The following is a 24,096-nucleotide window of genomic DNA, read 5'->3' as shown; positions in this document are numbered from 1 at the left end:
CGGACATCAAAAGAAAGCAAAAGTGGGCTGAGAAGTGGAGTTCAACCCAGATAAATGTGAAGTGGTTCATTTGGAAAGTCAAATATGATTGCAGAATATAGTAATAATGTTAAGACTCTTGGCAGTGTGGAGGTTCAGAGTGTTCTTAGGGTCCGAGTCCATAGGACACTCAAAGCAGCTGCGCAGGTTGACACTGTAGTTAAGAAGGCATATGGTTCATTGGCCTTCATCAATCATGGGATTGTATTCAAGAGCCAAGAGGCAATGTTACAGCTGTGTAGGACCCTGGTCAGACCCCACTTGGAGTACTGTACTCAGTTCTGGTTGCCTCACTATAGGAAGGAAGTGGAAACTACAGAAAGGATGCAGAGGAGATTTTCAAGGATGTTGCCTGGATTGGGGAGTATGCCTTGTGAGAATAGATTGAGTGAACTCGGCCTTTTCTCCTTGGAGCAACAGAGGATGAGGGGCGACCTGATAGAGGTGTATAAGATGATTGTGTGGATAGTCAGAGGCTTTTTCCCAGGGCTGAAATGGGTAAAACGAGAGGGCACAGTTTTATGGTGCCTGGAAGCAGAGATGTCAGGGGTAACTGTTTTATGCAGAGATTGGTGAGTGTGTGGAATGGGCTGCCAGTGACAGTGGTGGAGGCAGATACAATAGTGTATTTTGAGAGACTCCTGGATAGGTATGAGGAGCTTAAAAAAATAGAGGGCTATGGGTAACCCTAGGTAATTTCTAAAGTAAGTACATTTTCAGCACAGCATTGTGGGCTGAAGGGCTTGTATTGTGCTGTAGGTTTTCTATGTTTCTATTATTGTTGGATCGATCAGATAGCGCATCATACAAGATAACTCCCTGTGTGGTCAGCAGCACAGGCATTGTATGTTCGAGTTGCTGCTACAATCCACTTTAAAACTGCATCACACAGAATAATTACAGCTTCTACATCTCTCTACCAACAAGTATTACACTAGAAAATGTAATGTGATACAGGAACACTTCTCACAAATGTCAAAAGGGATTTTTGAAATCAGAAAGAGAATCGAAATTGCATTCTAAATGTGCAAAAGGTGCTCTTCAAAATATTAATACTAATATTAATATTAGTTATTAATATTTTAAATCAAAACTGTGATATTCAAAGGAAGGCCTCATCCTCTGAATAGCTGAAAAGGTATGAAACTGAAAATGAGGTTCATTCACAAAAATAAACAGAAGTTTTGCAGATTTATGTTAGAAAGTTATGGAAAAATGAGATGAAAGTACATTTCTTTTCTCTATGCCAAAGTTCTGCTCAGAGATGAAGAAAAACTATCAAAATTGTTATGGGCATATTTCCACTGGGGTGACAACTTATAGATGTCCATACAGATTGCCATTCCAGCTAATCTCCACCTCCCGTACATGCAGATCTTAGACTAGCAAACAGAGTATTTTATTATTAATATCTTCATGTCATAGTGCTGTTAGAAAGCAGACCATTCTGCTAATTTTTTTTTAGAAGTCAAACCTCAATTGTAAGAGCTATTAGAATTAATTTTACTGGGATATTTAGTTATTTACCATTTTATATTTGCTTTTTGAATTAATATGTCCTTCAAACAGCTTGGTCAACAAAATGTCGTTTCAGGAAATATTACCTGCAGTGCCAGTTTTGGACCTTTCCCTGTCTCATTGGAATGTGCCTATGCAGAGCACCACTCAAATATCCCCTGAACATTCTTCACATTTCTGCCATATATTTCCCTGAGAACATCTGTTCCTAATTTATACTGCTAGGATATTGGTCCCCTTCAGATTCAAGTGCAACCCGTCTTCTTTGTACAGATCACTACTGTCCCAGAAGAGGTCCCAGTGATCCAGAAATCTGAATCCCTGACCCTGCTCCAATCTCTCAGCCACACAGTTATCCTGCACCTCATTCTATTCCTATTACTCACTGTCTCATGGCACAGGCAGTAATCCCAAGATTCCCACTTCAGGATATCGTCGACACGATCTGAAACATCCTGGACCCTGGCACCTAGAAGGCAAACTACCATCATGCTTCTTTCCTGCGTCCACAGAATCGCCTTTCTGACCCCCTAACTATAGAGCCCCGTACCACTGCTGCCATTCTCTTCCTTTCCCTACCCTTCTAAGCCACAGGGCCAGACTCTGTGCCGGAGGTGCAGCCACTGTTGCTTCCCCCAGGTAGGTTGTTCCCCCCCAACAGCACTCAAACAGGAGTACTTATTGTTAAGGGGGACAACCACAGGGGTACTCTCTAGTAACTTTCTCCTTCCCTTCCCCCTCCTGACTGTGACTCACTTATCTGTCTCGAGGCCTCAGAGTGCCTACTTGCCTATAGCTCCTTCCTCTCTATCACCTCCTCACTCTCCCTGACCAGATGAAGGTCATCGAGCTGTATCTCCAGTTCCCTAACCTGGTCTCTAAGGAGCAGCAGCTCAATGCACTGGGCATGGAACACTTCTGTCAGTGTCCTACACCAGCCTAGAAGGTCCAGAACTGTGAGTTTGCTCTCAGGTTGGCAGAGCAACAAGCTTTCTCTTTCCACTGATGGATGCAAGCTGCACTCACAGCGGATCCTTGTACAAGAACAGCTGGGGAAATGGGAAAGACAGGTTCGAGTCACTACAGGGTCAGTACATTATGAATATTACAACAATCAAAATATAATTAGCGCTAGGTAGCATCTGTGGAAAGCAAAACAGTTTAGGACAGGAATTTTAGATCAATATCCACATTGGGCACATCTGAGGAGTGATAAGATATAAATTCCTGTATGTTATGTTTATGTATAATATTTCCAAGCTTTTTGATGAAGTGATGCAGCAGTGTGGACTCGTGCAGGTGCAGAGATGCTTCTAGAGCATACAGGCAGCTTAGATGAATGTGTGTGGCTATCCTTTTGATAGGCTAAATAAAAAATACAGAGTCTACCTCAGGTTCCTTAAAGTGTTGAGCAATTAATCACCAGAGAGTGGTGAATCTGTGCAATTTGTTGCCATGGGGAGTTGTGGAGGCCAATTCAGTGGGTATATCTAAGGTAGAAGTTGAGAGATTCTTGTTCAATCAAGGCATGAAGGGATACGGGGAGAAGGCAGGAGACTGGGAATGAGAGGGAAGATGGACCAGCCATGATGAAATTGTGTAACAGATAGGATGGGCCAAATGGCCTAATTCTGTTCCTACAGTATATCTTATGTTCCACCTGTATTCTGTCACATGGCTCATAATAAACACAAGTTGTGTATTTGAATTTCTTAATATGTTAACAAGTTCATTTAAAAGTTTAGCATATTCAACCTTTTTATTCATTTTACAGTAGCATGTTTTCTGGGTGACTGAATGGTCTTTTTTAAAATTTATCTACAACTTTCATCAGTATTCCTCAACATGATTGTAACAACACCACTCATCATTACTGGAGATGCAGTTAAGCAATGAAATTAAAGCAAAGGTTACTTAATTACCTGGGAAAAAAGATATTTATTTTTTCATTGGGTCAGTGGTTACAGATTATATTGAATTGTTGGCATTCCAGTTGTTAATGATAAATTTAAAAATGTGCTTCTTTTCTCTAGAACCAGAAGTGGCTTCCAAATTAAAAGCAGCTTCTCCACCTCTGACAATAAAACCAGGTAAGTAAATATATCTACATGGTGACCATTGATAATTATTTCTGAAAAGACCAGAGAAAGCCGAGATTTAAATTGTGAACACATAATGACAACTATGCGTGTTGACATGAAGTATGTTGTCACATGGAAATTTACAATTAAGGGATGAATTCCATTCCTGTACAGAAAGCTGAAAAGTGTTCTTCTTTGTGAGGGCTTATAATACTATGCGTGCCATTGGTTGAAATCTGGAATTTGGGGAAAACCAGCAATCCTGAAAAATTTTGGCTTACTGAGAATCCAAAGATGGTGACTTTCATTTCTAAAATGGAACAGTTACTTGACATATAAGTGCCTACACTGCAGCCTGGCTGATAATACAGGTTTGACATGTCCTGGAAATCGCCTTCTGTCACATTACTAGTGCCATAAAAGCTGTGAGAGGTTCTGGCGACCGTAGCAGTAGAATCTCATCAAATATGTAGCAAAAGTCACCTGCATTAGAGTCCAGACTAACAAAGGATATGCCATCTACTGTGATCAAAAATAGCTAATGGCTCCCATGTTCCACATGCCAGCACAGAGGTCTTTGGTCAGTTAGTAAACAGCTATCCGGAGCGGTGTAATTCTTCCACAGGGTGTGATGTACAAAGAAGTAGGAGACACCATCTGCTGGTGAAATCTACCATGTACGTTCCTTTTTGAAAATGAACTCCTCAAGAATCTGCTGTTTTTCTGTCAGATTTCTTGTCTTCCTCTAACAGCACAATAACGTATGTTTATCATTTCTATTCCATTAAAAAAAACTGTTTACAGTAGAGCAAAGAAGGCATCAAACTGCAAAACAAGCAGCAAGTAAAAATTGCATATTCATAACACATCATCTACATCATGGGCACCGGAATTCTTGCTCCAGTTTAATGTTATACCTCTTATGGATTCTTTGTAAAATTTTGTTTTTGCATAATTATACTGTATACTTTATTACTTGCCCTGTGTAACCACAAGACTCCTGCCATCTAGCTATTCTTATTGAGAAGGGCATCAATGCAAGTTGCACCGATTGAGCCTCTCTCTAGTCATCCATGACTGATGCACATGACAGCCACAGTCACTCACTTTCCCTTTTTCTAACCTGTAAGCTCCACACTGCTGATAATATTCTGCCCTTGTGCTTTGAACCAATTTATTAACAGTGCCTGTATGCTTAAAATATTTTCAATATGATCTAAATATTTGTTACTGTTAGAAATGTAATTTTAAATAAAAGTTCAAGGACAGCTTAAAGTACATCTGATTTAGTTAAAAATAAATTACAACTACTATCAAAATTCTTTACTATCTATATATACTAAATATTACTAATTTTTTAAAGTTACCATAACTTGAGAGTATGGCCTAATTTCATTAAAAATACACGGAACAGACGAAAGAGTAGTACATTGGTAGATTTTACACATGTATAATTTATGACAATATCATTAGTGACAGAGGTTCATTATTAATGATGAATTTTAGTGGTAAGGTACGTTACTGTGATGTATTATCTGTTGTACAAACAAAAATATGATTATGAAACAAAAGCCGGACAGTGTATAACCTTAGAAAGATCTGTGTGGCAAGTACAAAATTGACATCAGAATTTATGTGGATATTATCCGGTATTTGGATGGTGGGGTGGAGATATGTCTACCAAAAGAGGTGTACTGCTCCTTTCTTCCGCTAGCCCGCAGGTCACCCTTGGACAAGGTGTAGCACCTGCTTAGCGACCCAATCAGAGTCACATGAAGCCATGGAAGCAGGTGGTGGATGGTTGTATGAGTGGCTGGTACATATCACAAGTCCTGGTTATATGACCATAACGCCAGGCAGACATCATTGAAGAGTATTGATAATGGCTGGGGTCACCCATCTTGTAAAGACACTGCCCAGAAGATGGAAATGGCAAACTACTTCTGCAGAAAAATTTACCAAGAACAATCATGGTCATGAGAACATGATAGCCCACATCATACAATATGGTACCTAGTTATAGATAGATACTTTATTGATCCCAAAGGGAACAACAGTCTCACAGTAGCATCACAAGCTGATAAGGATTATTTCCTCTGAAAAAGACGTCTTTTTTTTTATTTTACAGGTCTGCTATTTTCTTTTGAATTTTTGGAAAAATAATATATTTTAAGTTATCCAATTTTGTCTTTCCACTTTAGAGTCAGTTAAAGAGAAGCCAGTTTCTCCATCAAAGGAAACAGGTAACTATTAGATTCTTTAATTTGTGATACATATGTACAAGAATTTACACTTCAATTCAAACAATTTTTTATTTGAGTTTTGAGAAATTATTGACAAGATATTTCCTGTCATTTGGCAGTGATTGATGCCTGCCATTGATTGTGAAATGAACAGTGCAGACAGAACCAGGATATGCGAGTTAATGGAGAAGGAACAAAACAAATTAAACAAGTTAAAGGATAGTGAACAAAGAGAAAAAAACACAGAAAATTACAGTAACAATATTCAGTTTTTCATGTCTCACAATTAAATATCAATGGAAGAGATACTACTCTGTGCAAAATTAATATTCAGTACCAGAGATTAATTAGCACTTACCACATTGGTAAAATTACTTAAGAGTAGAAATTCCTTAACTTAGTTTTCTGGGGCAAATTTTCTTATTTTGCACAAATGCTGCTTTCTGTAGTTAAATGGGGAACCAAACAAAAGAAACCATTATGGTAAAGCTACTTAGCTTTATGGTAAAAAGTAACCCCCATTTAACTTTTTAAATCATGAATCTATACTCATCATATTTAACTATAGCAATGAAGGGAGAGATGTATTACATTCTGATGCACATTTTTTGATATATTATTAATTCAATTGACTGAAGCAATTCATTATTATGCTGTTGGAGGAGTATATTTATGGCACAGAGTCATAAAACAAACTGCAGCTGAAGATCACCAAGTATGCTTTAAGGCATATTGAGGTACAGATTCTATCACATCAATTAAATCAAAACAATAAAAAAATAGCACGTTATACAGAAATGTTAAATATCCACTGTGTTAAGTGCAAGGAATGTTTCTATAATATTTATTTCTGTTTTAAGAATAGATTTTGCCTGAGTCAATCTGACCCATAGAATGGAGCTTGACATGAGACTGAAATAATGATTGCCTAGAAACTGGATCATGTAGCATCATCTCCTGTGTACATAGAAATTCAATTTCAATGCAGAATCAACTAGAGAAAAATTATGAACCTGCAGCAAATTCTGTAGCACCCGCCTTTCGTTTCTGTCACCTTTGAGGCCCATGTATCTGTGGTCTGCGGTTGGTGGGTGCCCCAGTTAGAAGAATTCCTGAAATGTGTTTGTGTGCCCTGAAAGGATTTCATCACAGGGAATCTACCTGAGATCTCAGGCCACACAGTCTGGCCTAGGCAATGTACCTCAGATAAGTCATGCTTCAATGATGAAGTCATGCTTCAATGCTTTATGTTGAAATCCACTCTTCCTTTTCACCCCCAACCAATTCAGACCATAAAGACTAACCCTGTCCCAATCCTCCCCAGGATCTCTTCACTATCACCTGCAGTCCAATCACAAGAAAGATCATGCAGCTGAGGAAGAAAAACTCTACGAGAGTCCATGTTTAACTTAAGCAGATAAAGAGATCATCAAATATTAGGCAAAAACTGATATTTCTCCTGGACCAGATGGTCTGAATCAATGAGTCTCCAGAGAAATGACTGCAGAAAAACTTGATACTTTGATAGGAATCTTCCAAAATCTCCTGAATTTTGGAGAAGTTCCAGAGAATTGTAAAACTCTAAATGTAATACCGCTATTGAAAAAAATGCAGAGGATACAGAGCAGCAGATGTAGATTAATTAACTGAACTTCAGTCATTGGAAGATGCTGGAAGCAGTTATTAAGAAAGCAAGACACAACTGTTAGAAAATCATAAGACAATCAAGTATTGCTAATCAAAGATGTTTTTGCATTGAAAGCAGTGTGGTAAACGTTCATGAGGTTAATTTCTGGCATGAAGAGATAGACATATGAAGATTGATTGAGCAGATTAGCTCTATTCTTATTGGAGGAGTTTAGAAAGATGAGAGGCAATCTTATTGAACCATTTATGTTTCCAATGGGAATTCACGGGCAGATGCTGAGAGCTTGTTTACTCTAATGGAGTAGCTAGAATAAGTGGTCTTAGTTTCAAAATAAGAGGTTGCCCATTATCACATGGTGGTGAGGAAAAATTACTTCTCTGAAAGGATTGAAGATCTTTGCAGCTCTGTTCCCCGGAAATCTGTGCAAGTGCAGTCAAAGAATATATTAAAGCTGTCATCTAACCATCATTTAAACTATAAGAGAAGTTAAGGAGTGTGAACAGAACTGTTAAACAGTTTCAGGACCAAGAATATTTCAGCTGTAATTTAAATGAATGGTGGCACAGTATTGAGAGAGCCTTCTCCTGCTCCTGTTTATGATGTTCCTACTTCCAACACATTTAATGATCTCTAGTCCAACCTGGTCAAGTCTTCTGCCTTGACCCAGACAGGAAATACCCCAAATGTACTTTATCCTGCCCAACTCCCATGCTGAACCCCAGAAAATGATCTTCAGCCCCACAGCTTGCTGTGCCCAGTCCTCTGCAGTGGGGAAAACATAAAACATCTGATCACACTTTTGTGTCATTATGGCTGCAGGGGCTTAAACAAGGTGCCTCCCAATGACCCCATTCAAAAAATAATTGTTATGTCAAACATGAGGAAATCTGCAGATGCTGGAAATTCAAGCAACACACACAAAATGCTGGTGGAACGCATCTATAGGAGAAGCTCTGTCGATGTTTCGGGCCGAGACCCTTCGTCAGGACTAACTGAAAGGAAAGGTAGTAAGAGTTTTGAAAGTAGTGGGGGAGGGGAAAATGCAAAATGATAGGAGAAGACCGGAGGGGGTGGGGTGAAGAAGAGAGCCGGAAAGGTGATTGGTAAAAGGGATACAGAAGGGAAAGGAAAGGATCATGGGATGGGAGGCCTAGGGAGAAAGGAAGGAGGAGGGGAGCACCAGAGGGAAATGGAGAACAGGCAGAGTGATGGGCAAAGAGAGAAAGAAAAAAGAGAGGGGAGAAAAAAAACAAAAAAAAACAATATATATCAGGGATGGGGTAAGAAGGGGAGGAGGGCCATTAACAGAAGTTAGAGAAGTCAATGTTCATGCCATCAGGTTGGAGGCTACCCAGCCGGTATATAAAGTGTTGTTCCTCCAACCTGAGTGTGGCTTCATCTAGACAGTAGAGGAGGCCATGGATAGACATATCAGAATGGGAATGGGATGTGGAATTAAAATGTGTGGCCACTGGGAGATCCTGCTTTCTCTGGCGGACCGAGCGTAGGTGTTCAGCGAAACGGTCTCCTAGTCTGCGTCGGGTCTCACCAATATATAAAAAGCCAGACCGGGAGTACCGGACACAGTATACCACACCAGCTGACTCACAGGTGAAGTGTCGCCTCACCTGGAAGGACTGTCTGGGGTCCTGAATAGTGGTGAGGGGGGAAGCGTAAGGGCAAGTGTAGCACTTTTTCCGCTTGCAAGGATAAGTGCCAGGAGGGTGATCGGTGGAAAGGGATGGGGGGGTGATGAATGGACAAGGGAGTTGCGTAGGGAGCAATCCCTGCGGAAAGCAGAAAGGGGGGGGAGGGAAAGATGTGCTTGGTAGTGGGATTCTGTTGGAGGTGGCGGAAGTTACGGAGAATTATACGTTGGATCTGGAGGCTGGTGGGGTGGTAGGTGAGGACAAGGGGGACTCTATCCCGAGTGGGGTGGCGGGCAGATGGGGTGAGGGCAGATGTGCTGGAAATGGGAGAGATGCGTTTGAGAGCAGAGTTGACGGTGGAAGTAGGAAAGCCCTTTTGTTTAAAAAAGGAAGACATCTTCTTCGTCCTGGAATGAAAAGCCTCATCCTGAGAGCAGATGCAGTGGAGATGGAGGAATTGTGAGAAGGAGATAGCATTTTTGCAAGAGACAGGGTGGGAAGAGGAATAGTCCAGGTAGCTGTGAGAGTCTGTAGGCTTATAGTAGATATCAGTAGATAAGCCATCTCCAGAGATGGAGACAGAAAGATCAAGAAAGGGGAGGGGGGTGTTGGAAATGGACCAGGTAAATTTGAGGGCAGGGTGAAAGTTGGAGGCAAAGTTAGTGAAGTCAACGAGCTCAGCATGTGTGCAGGAGGCAGTGCCAATGCAGTCGTCGATGTAGCAAAGGAAAAGAGGGGGACGGATACCCGTATAGGCTTGGAACATGGACTGTTCCACAAAGCCAACAATAAGGCAGTCATAACTGGGACCCATGCGGGTGCCCATGGCTACCCCTTTGGTTTGGAAGAAGTGGGAGGAGCCATAGGAGAAATTATTGAGAGTAAGAACTAATTCCGCTAGACGGAGGAGAGTGGTGGTAGAGGGGAATTGGTTAGGTCTGGAATCCAAAAAGAAGCGGAGAGCTTTGAGACCTTCCTGGTGGGGGATGGAGGTCTATAGGGACTGGACATCCATGGTGAAAATAAGGTGGTGGGGGCCAGGGAACTTAAAATCATTGAAAAAATTCAAAGCGTGAGAAGTGTCATGAACATAAGTGGGAAGGGATTGAACAAGGGGGGATAAAACAGTGTCAAGGTATGCAGAAATGAGTTCGGTGGGGCAGGAGCAAGCTGAGACAACGGGTCTATTTTGGTGGGGCAGGAGCAAGCTGAGACAATGGGTCTAATTGTTATGTTGTGTAACTTCAGAACATTAAACTAATTCAAAAGGAAGACACAGTAGTTTGAAGTGAGGGTCTAATTTAGATTTCACTGTAAGGAGGCATACACTTATCATGTGGGAGTGTGATGACATCTACAATTCAAATATTTATACATGTAATCCATAATGGATAATTTAAAGATACAAGAATGTTTAATCAACCTCTGTGTGTGTGTGTGTGTGTGTGTGTGTGTATATATATATACAAGATTACTCATATATAACTGAAATATTAAATACTCCACAATAATCAATTCATAAGCTGGTGATTATCAGCTGATTACTCCTGACTGGCACTTTACACAAGATATTCCAAACCAGGCTCTGTTTTCTTGAATGCACAAGAGTAAAGGTGTATGTTCAATGTCACTCCATTACTAATCTGAAAAAAAAACTCACAAAGAGTTCAGTACTGTTTCGTGAAAACATTTTCAAAGGGCTGGGTTGTACTCTATCCAACCTGCTGCCCATACCTGACCTCCATCTTCTCTCCAATCCTTCCAATGTAACTCATAACAAGATCCCCGCTTGTCTTCTGTGGTCACACAGCTACTACTGAACATGATCATCAAATGCATGAACGTAGTGTGGTGTAGGCCTCTGTTAGTCTTGATAGACCATGGATTTGCACTGTGGAAAGTTTCCAGGGCACAAGCCTGGGCAAGGTTTTTTTTTATGGAAGACCGGCAGTTGCCCAAGCTGCAAGTCTCCCCTCTCCATGCCGCCAATGTTCTCCAAGGGAAGGGTATTGGGACCCATACAGCTTGGCACCGGTGTCGTTGCAGAGCAATGTGTGGTTAAGTGCCTTGCTCAAGGACATACATGCAGCCCCAGCCAAGGCTCGAACTGATGACCTTCAGATAACTAGACGAATGGCTTAACCACTTGGCCACGTGCCAACACACGCACGCACGCACACGCACGCACACCTTACCCATTAAATGAAGGTCTATGTACCCATTTAAGAGGCTATCCAATTGTGGATTAATTCAATCAGAAGAGAAAGATACAGTGACCATGTTTCTAAAATGCCCATTAGAGAAACTTATGCCATAATTTGAATGTTCTAATTTGCAATTATGTATTCGTCTTTCCGTGGTTGACACATGAGAATGAACATTTATAAATGCTACTAGATTTAATTTTCGTTCTGCTTGACTCTGGTTGGCTTGGTAGAAAAGTAAAGTAAGCCTTTTGACAGAAAGAAGCATTCTTTGTGTTAATAGGGGCAGAACTGTTTCTGCAGATTCTGCCATTCCACCAGTCTGCAAGGAACAATGCCACTGCAACATACCAGCTGATTCTATGACAAGCTGAGAAAAGAACCATAGTCATGGCATTATCACATTTCTGAAAATTCTCTCAACCAGCTTGTCTAATTTTCTCCTTCGAAAATGGAGGCAGCTTCGGGGCTTATACATTTGTCGCTCTTCCCACTTTTACACTTATGTAGTGCATGGTTAATTCTCTCATAAAAAGTTTATTACAACATTCATTTGCCTAAGTTTACTGTGACAAATAGTGTGCCAGCACTCCATGCATTTTAACTTAAAATCAATCAACAACCTTTCTTTAACAAATAATTGATTCTATTCATTATTTACACTTAATTAATTATCTGAGACCAAATCACTTGAAATTGAATGAGGCTGGTGAGATCTTTTACAAATCAGTAATCAACTGAGTAATAATGTACTCAATGTTCTTATCAAGAGAGAATAAAAGGGAGTGAGATAAAGAGAGAGAAATAAAGAGAGATACTATGCCACTTCCAACCCCATTCCTAACAATATTATTTTGTGCAATTTTCATTGCCCTATTCATGTTAAATAGGAAGCAGCTGAATTCACTATGCCCATGTTGTAAGTATGTTATGTTATGTTATGGTTGTAAGTAAGCTCCATTAAGTAGCCTTGCAGTTCTTATTCCAGCAATATTTTTTTTTATTTCACAGTTCCATGGGATCCTATGAATTAGAACCCAACTTGTAAAGTGTTTCATATTGTAGCAAAGTCTAGATCTATGCTAGGCATCCACTCAACTCCGGCATTACCTGTCATAGCAACAGGACTTGAGTCTGACGAAGGGTCTCAGCCCGAAATGTTGACAGTGCTTCTCCCTATAGATGCTGCCTGACCTGCTGCGTTCCACCAGCACTTTGTGTGTGTTGCTTGAATTTCCAGCATCTGCAGATTTCCTCGTGATTACCTGTGATACTGTATTTTATAAATGATGAAATAACAAAATACAGCCTCCATCAAGGTTAATGGTAATTAAGGGTTATGAGGAAAAGGCAGGTAGGTGGTTTTCAGCCATGATCTTACTGAATGGCAGAACACACTCTATGGCACAGATAGCCTACTCCTGCTCCTATTTGTTATGTTCGGATATTCTTAACGTGCTGTGCAAACTTTACCAATGAGAAGTTCTTCCAAAACAGTCACTATTAAATATAATTCGCATCTATTATAAGACCATAAGATATAGGAATAGAATTAGGCCATTTGGCCCATCAGGTCTGCTGTGCCACTTCATCATGTTTGATCCATTTCTTTCTCAGACCAATTTCTTGTCTTCTCCCAGTATCCCTGCATGGCCTAACCACTCAAGAATCTACCAAGCTCTGCCTTAAATATATCCAATGACTTGGCCTGCACAGTCACCTGTGGTAACAAATTCCACAGATTCACCGCCCACTGGCTAAAGCAATTCTTCCTCATCTCTGTTCTAAATGAACATCCCTCTATCCTGAGGCTGTATTGTCTGATCTTAGACTATCCCACCACAGGAGACAACCTGTCCAAATCTATCCTGTTGAGGCCTTTCAACAGTCGATAGGTTTCAATGAAATGCTCTCCCGCCCCACCATTCTTCTGAATTGCAAGAGCACAGATTCAGAGCTCCCTGGTTTAATTCTGTACCAGACATCCGCAATTCATTCTTGTTTTATTGGGTAGAGAGTCTGAGACTTGACTAACTCACACAGCATCAGCTCTCTTGTATCTGAGAGTTGGTCAGTAGAACTGACATGAAAATCAGCATAAACTCCAAATTTGAGCTCCTTTACTCACTCAGAAGAATCTCACTCAAACAAGTGATTTGGATAAATTGGATGCCTTATTGAAACCCCATTGATATTGGAAATGTAATAATAATTTTGTGTGCTTTCACTTAATCTAATCAGCATTCCTGTAAAATGTAAATTACAGAGTTAATCTCTGGATAGATACATTTAATTAACAATCAATATAAATTAATGCTAAATCCTTCCCATATCATTTGATCATCCAGAAATACACGCATACTTGCACCCAGAAAGCACTAAAAAACAAGAAGGAGGGAAATTAATGGCATTTGAACACATTATTAATATGTAAATTGATCTGTAGGTTGCAACAAGGGAGACCTAACCTATCAATTGTAGATTACCACTGGCTGCTGATGGATTTGTACTGCCTCATTGTCGATACCACCAAAAGATCATTTTACATTTACCCTCCTCTAGATTTGCATTTTGCTGTTTTTACACATTAATTCCCTGTTGAACTCACCACAGAAAAGCTATGTGAGTACCTTTTCAATAATTGTCAATGGCTGCAAATAAATAATTCTCCCCCAGAAAGTGATTAGATTTGAGCCTTCAGGACAAGTGTTATTTCTTAAAAATATCATACTTAGGCCATACTGTTTTATTTTCATAATTTTACTGCCTGTCTCTTGTTTCTTCTGCCTTCATCCAATTCTTATTTCTCCCTCATTTGTATTCCCTCCCAAACCCTGTCACATATATTTCTCATTTCTTAAATCTCACTTGTTAACGAGATAGATGGCTAGTAATAAGTGGTTAAGGAGATCAATAGCTAGTAATAAAGTCAGACCTGTTATCCTGGTTGAAACTGACACCGAAAATAGGATCGTCTGCGCAATCAATGTAATTGGTCAAGAGGAATTCCAAGGGAAAAAAAAACGTGATAATTTACACATGGTGATAATGGCAACTGCATTATATCAGATCGACACTAATCTGGGTAGGTGACAGACCTTAAAAGGCACATTCTCCAAGGCAGCTAGGCAGCAGCAATATACACTTCTACAAATGCCCTAGAGGAGGAGAAGCTGATAATGAACAGTTTCTAGAATTAGTTGTCAGTGTGGTGGGTTCCAATAAGGGGAAATTTAAAAGTTAAAATGGAAGGAATAAAATGTGTTCATAATCATGAAGGGACAGTGTATACAAACATTAGGGTGAGAGTATGGACCTACTCCTACTGTTATTTGCTCCATTTTTATGGACATATTCATAAGTGAGATAAATACCAGAAAGATGGTTCCGTATGCCATGTGTCCAGGGACCCTCAACCCATTATTATATGACACCAGCAAGAAAGGGCTTCTCCAAGATTTTCTCGTCAAGTCAAGTCAATTCAGGTTTATTGTCATTTAACAACATGTATGTATACCACCAAATGAGACAATGTTTCACTGGACAAGGATGCAAAGCATAATAGTACACTTAGCACACATGTAACACACAATAACTTCGGGAAGTACAAAGTAAATCTACAAATGAATTACAAATAGTTAAAGTAAAGTGAATAAATGAAATATTGTGAAGTATTGTACAATACTTTGTACCGATATTAGCCATTTGATTGTATAGAAAGACAGTTGTACCAGCCTTTCGATAATGGGATGATATTCAGTGCAGAAAGTTCTGCAAAGGAGGATATGAGGTATTACGAGATGTTACTGGGGTTCTCTCTCAACAATATTTTGTGTAAAGTAAATAGAGGGGTACGTTGTCTGATTTGTGGATGATGATGTTGCATACTTTTTATTTTAAAACATCACTTGACCGGGGAGTTTTCACCTGCCAATGCACTTAGAGCCTCCTTCCTCTGCTCTGCTGGCTGATGAGGCTGCTGGGATATTTTTCTCCTTTTCTCTTTCTTTTGCTCCCGCTGTTCTTCAGCCTGCACTTCGTCCACCTCACAAAGCACATCAATAGATTGCTCCCCCTTGGCACCACTGGTGTGAGCTACAAGACATCCCTACACCAGAGTCACATTTTCAGAAGACCAGTGGCTTTTTCCCTAACAGTTCTGATTCCTTCATAATGAATTCTGTGTGACATGGAAGGAGCCATTCAACCCATCAAGTTGATGCCAACACTTAAGGCAATCCCTTTTCCTTACTTACTTCCTTGCAGGCAGTTCTAACTCACATGTCCACTCTCCTGCTCCGCTGTTGATCTTCACATCAGCCACACACTCTAATGGTAATTTACTGTACTTCTGGGTTTTGGGAGAAAAATGAGGCACGTGGGGGATTTCTGTGGGGTGACAGGAAAGACGTACAATTTCATGCTTCTATGTTTTATGGTCCTCAAAATCCCTACCATACTACTCTGCGTAGTTCAAGCAAACCCCTCTCTTAGGTTCCCTGACCTTCCCTGTTTGTCCCTCGTCATGTCACAGGATCAAATATTCTGTCCTTCCTCCTCTCCTCCCCCTTGCCACCAAGTAAAAGTTGCGTCAACTGAAATGCCACGGACTGTTAACCCAGTTCCTCCACTTTGCCTACATGAAGGGAAAACACACGGGGTACACCAGACAATGAATCCAACCCTAATTTTTAATTTTAAATGTTTATTTTTCACTTCAGGATAAATACAATTGTAAAACTTTTTACCGTATTATTAATGGTTGGCTCAATATGCAGGTGAATGAGCAACTAAACAGGAAAGAGAGCTGAACATGCTGTTGGATTTGTCATCAGTCTGTGTAATTTGTAACTCTGTGACTGTTTTTTTTCTCTGACCTGTAAATAGGTCTTCTGTATTTCATTTAATAAAAGCAGATTATTTATATTCTCTTATTTAGCAAAGAAGACATTATCTCCTCCTGCTATCAGAGAAACTAAAGGTTTGATAAATGCATACACATGCACAGGCATACGAGTGATTAAGCTGCATGTCTGAAACAATGCTTCAATAAGTTCTGCATTGAGATTGATGGCATTCTAATGGCAACATCAGGTATTTCATTAGAAATTTGCTAAAGGCCTCATGTGATGGCAATATGAAAGCTTTGCAGATTCTAATGTGTAATAAATCTATTGTCCAGAAGCCTGTTTCTTTATCTAAGGCATGCACTTCAAGCATTTCTTTAACTTCATAATGTTAACCTCATTATTCCCAATAGGAATTCTGCATAATTATCTGTGCAATATTTTAATGGTAATGCCATGTGAAGGATACTCTCACAGAGATAAAAAAAATAGAGTGTTATGCTAATTAACAGATCATTAGAGAGGATGCAAATATTTTCACGTTTAGAACTAAGAACTTCTTAAAATTACCTTTAGTTAATTAACAACTTGCTGTATATTTCAAGCTGAAGAATGAAATGATAACATCATCTTGGCATATGCATCGTGTTTCGTTGTTGCTATTAGTAAGGATGCTTGTTCTGAAGCTTCTAGAATATTCTTGTCATTGGAATTATGCTAATACCACACTTGCAGTGCACAATCCAGTCATAAATGGCAAAGACAACGACCTCAATTGATGTTGTGGACTGGTAGCAAATGGAAAAGCTATTATATCAGACAAATTCTTTCAAAAGCTTTGGCAGCTTATTACCAAAAATATATTTAAGAGGAAAAAATAGTTGATTATTAAAGTGCTAGGAGATAAATTTGCTCGAACATCAGCAAGTTAGATAGCAGGATGGGCTACTGTAATGGTGACACAGGATAGAGAGAGGCATGGGGAGAGGGGGTAGAATGTAAAACAGCTGACAGTTCAACAGCAGTGAGGCAGGGAAAAGTTTGAGCCTTACATCACTGTGTGGCAGGTAAACAGGAAAGTGGTTGCGCAAGTACAGGCAGGCTTCAGAACTAGCCCATACGTTCAATGAGTTTTGTCAACTATTTACAGCTTACATAGCAAGGACAGAATTTGTTTTCATAGCTAACAAAGCTTATCAGGCCCAAGACTGTGCTAAGAATACACAGGCACTGACTGGTTCATTGAAATCAAGTAATTTTACTCCCAGACATTGGCTTCAACTATATTATGCATGGTTCACAAAAAACGGTGCTTTGTAACGACCTCATTGTGACAAAAGTACTACGTGTGCAATTGTTCTCGCTCTATAATAAATTGTGCACACTTCTCCAGCTCATATTATTAGAGCATGCCAGAACTCCCAGTCTATTTTGACAGTCCAGCTGCAAATTATTTGCAATGATTTTGTATTAATTAATCGTTGTTCATAAAAAATTTACTGCCTTCTACTGTTTTCATTGGCACAATAATATTGACCCTCTCCTTCAGCTGAAAGTGCTGACTAGTACTGTGATAAGGTTAAATTAATTTTAGTTGGAGCAATGAAAAGAAATCACTTCCCAATAGCAATTCATATATCAGGCTCCAAAAGTTATCAGAGAGAAGATAAGTTTTCTGTTCCAGGATCCGTCTGAATGATTTTCTTTACGCATTCCTTGCTTCATTTATTAATGGCAACTGTAAGATTAGCTTACATTGTTAAGTGGCACTGAATTGCTTTGCATATAACAATGGGTCTTAAAATTGAATGCTGCTTAAATTTTAACACATTTATGATTCTGTATTTTTGTTGCAATCCTCAGTTAAACGGAAGGATGCTGATCAAGAGATCAAAAGTAAGTGGTACACATTTATATTTTCAACTAGCATCATGCAAGGCTGTTTCACACTTTCTCACTTTCTGTTGGTTGATTGAAATGACTTCAATGTGTAACAAATACATGACACAGAGAAGTCACTTGGACTTTATCATCAAACACTCCATCATTCTATTCTAAAACCCGATGGAGCCAGTGTCCAAAAATTGGACTTATTTGCATCTGTTTCTAGTATAAATTGTATATGGAAAGCATTTTGTGTTTGTTTTGCAAGACCTGTTTCTTATTGATGTACTGCCCATCAACAAATTGGAATGGGGATATCCTGAGGTAGTTTGCTTATTTCTCTGTGGAAGTCTGCATATTTGTTTTCGTCTTTGACAAACAAGACTCATTTTAATTACTTAATAAACTCACAGTATAATGAAGATTACGTTGAGAGTAGATTACATGAGAATTAAAGTTTCCTCTATTCTTATATGTAAAGGGAAGGCATCTGCAATAATATTTGCAGTATTGTAAATAGCTAGGTTGTCTAAGACCAGATAGCCCAGAAGTGCAGTAATTTTATGTATTGCATTGTAACGCTGCTGTAAAAATAATCAAATTTCACAACATATGTGAGTGATGATAAGCCTCACCAACCCCCTTCCCTGGCACTCCTTCTCTGCCACCTGTCCCACACCCCTCCCGTGGCACTCCATCCTCGCCATTCCCAACATCGTTTGTTCCCACCAGATTTACAAACTCACTCTTTGCTCCACGTTGACAAATACAATTCTGTGCAAATGTCCTGGTTTTGTTGTACATAATGGTCAGTTGACTAAATGGAGTAAAAAAAAACACAGCATTAATAATCAGAAAGTGTATTTGACAAAGATTCAAAAATTCCAATATTCAAAGATTCAAAGTACATTTAGTATCGAAGTATGTACATACAGAATGCAGCTCCAAGATTCGTCCTCCAGCAGGCAACCAAGGAACGATCACCATGGAACCTGTTCAAGAAAACACCAAACACCCAGTGTGCAAAAAAGGAACAAATTGCACGAAAGGCAGACAGCGAACGAAGAACGCATAGAGTATCAAACATCAATCCAGGAGGCAGGGTATCAGGAGAGTATGGGGAGGGAAGGGAGAATGAAGGGTATTGACTGGACTCTGGTGACATTCAAAACCTCCTGTTCCCCCTCACTCAATACAAACAATGATGAAAAAAACATATTTCAGAAGTGGTTCAACATTAATGCAAGATGAAAGAGCTCACAGAAAAATTCACTCTGCGATATAGATTGGATTGAAGATGTTGCGATTCATCTTGAGTAGAATAAGGTTAGTTTAACATATAGTGTTTTACTTTCTTTAAACCTATTTGATTTTTCTTTTATGGAACCAGAGGAAGCCACTACAAAGAAACACAGAATTTCTGCTGTTGCATCAGGTAAATACTGAACAATACTGGGAATTAAAATACAATTATGCCATCTACTGGTTGCAGTAATTTGGAACCATCATTTATTCTAAATCTGTTTATTGATGGAGATTATTTAATATGCAAAAACAGTAAATATACAAACCTTTTTCATAAACTCTAAAGATATCTAAGTCTGGATTTTATATTTTTTCATTACAGTGAAAGAAACGAAAGAGAGTAAGTAATATTTTCCTATTTTTAAAGCAGATTATGACACTTAGAAACAACATTTTTGTTCTTCTTGGCATCTTTGCAATTGGTCCCATTTCTCAATGTACTGCCTAATTACAATGCGAACTGTCTGAAACAAGTGCCAAGGCTAAAGCTTATTTGAATCGATCAAAAGAATTTGCTGTTAAGTAGAATCTATAGATTTCTTAATACAAACTTATTAAACTGTAAATTGTTGCTTCATTATGATCAATGTCTTGTCATAATACCACTTAGGTAGTGGATTCCAATTTTATAATATCAAATTTACAAGTAAAAATGATTAGGAAAAATATCAGATAATCTTAAACATCAAATAATTCACCGCTTGTAAAAGCAAAATTGTGCAAATGCTGGCAATCTGAAACAAAACCTGAAAGTGGTGGAAATGCTCAGCATCTGTGAAGATTAACAAGGGTGAGGTCAGGATTCTGATGAAAGGCCACTGAGCTCAAAGTTAGACAATGTTTTTTCTCCAGAGCTGCTGCCTGACTGGTTTATTTCTTTTGGATGTAGATGAATTATTGTTAGCCAGTTTGGCCTGAGCAGTCCAAATCCAAATAATTAGCATGGTTTTGAATTGGCCTCATAAGATTATTGCATTACGTTGATAACAGAGTTTAGCAGTTCAGGACAGGATCATTCATTTTCACAGGTATCTCTGGTGACACATATTTATATCCAAAGAAATCTGAGGTGTCCTCCTCATAAACTCTCTAACATCATTTGAACTGCCAAATACCTATGCTCTCCTTCATAAAGAATGACTTAACTTGAAATAGTAGAAAGTAATGAGAGTACAGAAAACGTAAGGCATAAGAACAGAATTCGGCCATTCAGGACATCAAGACTGTTCTGGCATTCAATCGTGGCTGACATATAATCCCTCTCAAACCCATTCTTTGATGCCTGATTAATCAAGTGTCTATCAACCTCCACTTTAAATATACCCAGTGACTGGGCCTCCGCAGCTGTCTGAGGCAATGAATTTCACTGATTCGGTACTCTGTGGCTAAAGAATTTCCTCCTCAGCTCTGTTATAAGTGGATGTCCCTCTATTCTGAGATTTTACCTTTTGTCCTAGATTCCCCCACCATAGGAAACATCCTCTCCGTATTCACTCTATCTAGGTCTTTCAATATTCAATAGGTTTCAATGTGATCCCTCCTCATTCTTCTAATCTCCAGCAAGTACAGGCCCACAGCCATCAAGCACTCCTCATATGCTAACCCTTTCATTCCCAGAATGCCAATCTTCTATCCAGGCTACTATCTTTCCTGTAATATCATATACTCTTACCTTGTTAAGCAGCCTCACATGTGACATTTTGTCAAAGGCTTTCTGAAAATCCAAATGAACAACATCTACTGACACTCCTTTGTCTATCCAGCTTGTTATTTCCTCAAAGAATTCCAACAGATTTATCAGAGGTGATTTTCCCTTAAGGAAACCATGCTGTCTTTGGCCTATTTTATCATGTGCTTTCAAGTACCCTGAAACATCATCCTTAATAATAGACTCCAACATCTGAAGACAGGCTAAATGGCCTATAATTTCCTTTCTTCTGCCTTCCTTCCTTCTTGAAGAGTGGTGTGTCATTTGTAATTTTCCAGTCCTCAGGAACCATGCCAGAATCCCGTGATTCTTGAAAGACCATTGCTGATGCCTCCACAATTTCTTCAGACACCTCTTTCAGAACCCTAGGATGTAGACCATCTGGTCCAGCTGACTTACCTACCTTCAGATCTTTCAGCTTCTCAAGGACTTCCTTCCAGGAGAAGATGGCGCCAGCAGACTACGCCACCGGGGCAGCATTGATTTTCCATGAAGCTGCTTGTTTCCACTTCTTTTGCATCTTCTTTTTCATTCAGCTGTGGTTCTGGTACTGTTGGAGCAAATGATCTACACTTTCATGCTATGTTTTCAGGCAGATTGAGTCATCTGGCACTTTGCTGTCTCTGAGGGTGTTCACTGAGGAAGGTGTGGCCTTGAGGCCTGGAGACTTGAAGACTGAGTGTGAGCTCCATCCTTCGCCAATCTTGCCAATTAGAGCATTGAAGAAGATTGAAGACATCGAGGCAGGTGTGGAAAGTGTGCAAGTGTTCAGAGCCGACTGCCAGCCTCTTGCTCACTGCTGCTGGAGGAAGGTGGCTGTGTGTAATGGTCTCTCTCTCTCTCCCTCTCACTCACTGCTCCCAAAGGAAGGTCCCTGAGTCTGAATGGTCTCTCTCTCCCTCGATGCTGTTCAAGGATGGTGCCGAAGTTCAGGATCTATGGTTTGTGGATTGGAATGTAGTTCATGTTCAACAGTTCAATAGTTCCATTTGCTATCAGAGAATGTATACAATATATAGTACAACCTGAAATTCTTGCTCTTGCTCCTTAGTAAAGGGGCAGAGAGGTGTCATACGGTGTGAGGGAGAATAACTAAAAGAAAACTTGCTGTTACAGTGTTAGAGTCTTTTCCTAAGCTCTTTGGCTTGAGAATCGGCAGCAAACTCTCTCACCAATGAGAAAGAAAGAGAGAGACAGCAGATCGCCAACTACACAGACCTCTGACAGCTGATCTGCTGTCTGCAATATTCTGTTTTCTCACCCCACGCTTCAGTTGGTGGTATCGGCATAGAATCAGCTTGTCCACATTGCAGCCCCAAAGGCGTGCTTGTCTTCTAGGCAGCACCATTGTGATATCAAAAAATGGCGGGTCAGTGAGCCTTGGGAGCAGAACCCATCACCATAAAGAACCACAGTTTGAGTGCAGCTGCAGGTGAAGGGCACTGACAGAACCCATCCACCTTGAAAAGGGGGAGAAAAAGAGACATTAAAGGTAGAAATTAAGCTGCTTCCACAGATGATCTTGAAGAATCTGCTCCCCGATGTCATCGTAGTTCTTTTGTTGTGATTGTGTTTCTGGTTGCTCCTTTTCCTGTTACCATTCTGTGCACATTTGAATTGAGGTGGCCTGCAATTAGCTGAACTAGATTATGCCTGGGCACCAAGCAGGATAGAACCAGACTACAGCACACAGTGAGGACTGCCGAGCGCATCATTGGAGCCTCCCTGCCCTCTATTGTGGACCTGTACTCTTCCAGGTTGAAGAAGAGGGCGGGGAACTTCATAAAGGACTCCTTCCATCCTGCGCACGGACTGTTTGAACTGCTTCCATCTGGTAGGTACTTCAGATCCCTCCAGGCTAAGACTAATAGTCACTGGAGAAGTTTTTTCCCTACTGCGGTCACTTTGCTGAACAGTTAACTGCCGGTTAACTGTCGGCTAACTATTACTTGGATTGCACTACCTGTATGTATAATCTATATTTTCATTTATATTTATCATTTTATTGTTATGAGCAGAGAGACAGCATCTGCTGGAAGTAAATTCCTTGTATGTGCACAGGTACTTGGCGATTAAAGTTTGATTCTGATTGATTTCATGTTTTATAGCCCGTAATTTTTTGTGTGCATGGGAGAGATTGATGTTTGTCTTTAAAAGGGTTCCATAGTTTTCTTTGTTTTGTGGCTGTCTCTGGGGAAGGCGAATCTCAGAGTTGTATATTACATACATACTTTGATAATAAATATTCTTTGAGCTTTGGACTTTCTTCTTAGTAATAGCAGGTATACTCTTTTCTATCAGCTGACACTCTTAAATTTCAGGCATACTGCTAATGTTTTCCAAGGTGATGCAGAATGCTTAGCAAGTTCATCTGTCAATTCTTTCTCCCCCACTACTACCTCTCTAGTGTCATTTTACAGTGCTCTAATATCCACTTTCACCTCATTTTTCCTCTTTATATATCAAAAAGTCTTTTGTTTTTCTCTTTTACCTTCCTTCATACTTAATCTTTTCTCTCCTTATGGTTTTTCCATTGCCTTCTTTTGTTCTTTAAAAGCTTCACAATCTTCTATCTCCCCACTATTTTTTGCTATATTATATGCCCTCTCTTTTGCTTTTATGCTGTCTTTGACTTCCCTTGTCAGCCACGGTTAAGTAATCCTCCCTGGAGAATACTTCTTCATCTTTGGGATGCATTTGTCCTACACCTTCCCAATTGCTGCCAGAAACCGTACTTTAGAAAGTAAGTACTGAGATACTAGACTTGCAAGAATATTCTAAGACTGATCCAGTGCACTGAAACTCCTCCTGTATTAAGTCAAATGAATATTGTTATTGCTAGTAAGTAATTGCAGTTGCTTTTTGTTTTTCTTTTCTTTTCACAGTCAAAACTACAGCAGCAGTGAAACCAGCCAAAGATCTGAAAGAAGGTAATTGCGATTTGGTTGTCTTACAACATTCGGGTTATAT

The 24,096-nt window shown here is 39.7% G+C and overlaps 1 protein-coding gene across 1 annotated transcript in view; it reads left to right on the top strand.

Moving 5' to 3' along the window:
* Window positions 1-24,096, top strand: part of LOC132400263 (triadin-like) — a 264,638-nt gene that overhangs the window by 10,550 nt on the left and 229,992 nt on the right. The window contains exons 2-8 of the mRNA XM_059981238.1: window positions 3,591-3,647; window positions 5,840-5,881; window positions 16,322-16,476; window positions 18,093-18,125; window positions 19,504-19,548; window positions 19,741-19,758; window positions 24,012-24,056. Of these exons, the coding sequence (XP_059837221.1) occupies window positions 16,464-16,476; window positions 18,093-18,125; window positions 19,504-19,548; window positions 19,741-19,758; window positions 24,012-24,056 (154 nt within the window). The 5' untranslated portion in view covers window positions 3,591-3,647; window positions 5,840-5,881; window positions 16,322-16,463. The remainder of the gene's footprint in view (window positions 1-3,590; window positions 3,648-5,839; window positions 5,882-16,321; window positions 16,477-18,092; window positions 18,126-19,503; window positions 19,549-19,740; window positions 19,759-24,011; window positions 24,057-24,096) is intronic.

This window comes from Hypanus sabinus, chromosome 10, assembly GCF_030144855.1.
Source record: "Hypanus sabinus isolate sHypSab1 chromosome 10, sHypSab1.hap1, whole genome shotgun sequence".
In the NCBI taxonomy this organism is placed as follows: domain Eukaryota; kingdom Metazoa; phylum Chordata; class Chondrichthyes; order Myliobatiformes; family Dasyatidae; genus Hypanus; species Hypanus sabinus.
Note: the sequence above shows the minus strand (reverse complement) of the source record. Positions and strands in the feature narration are given on the sequence as shown.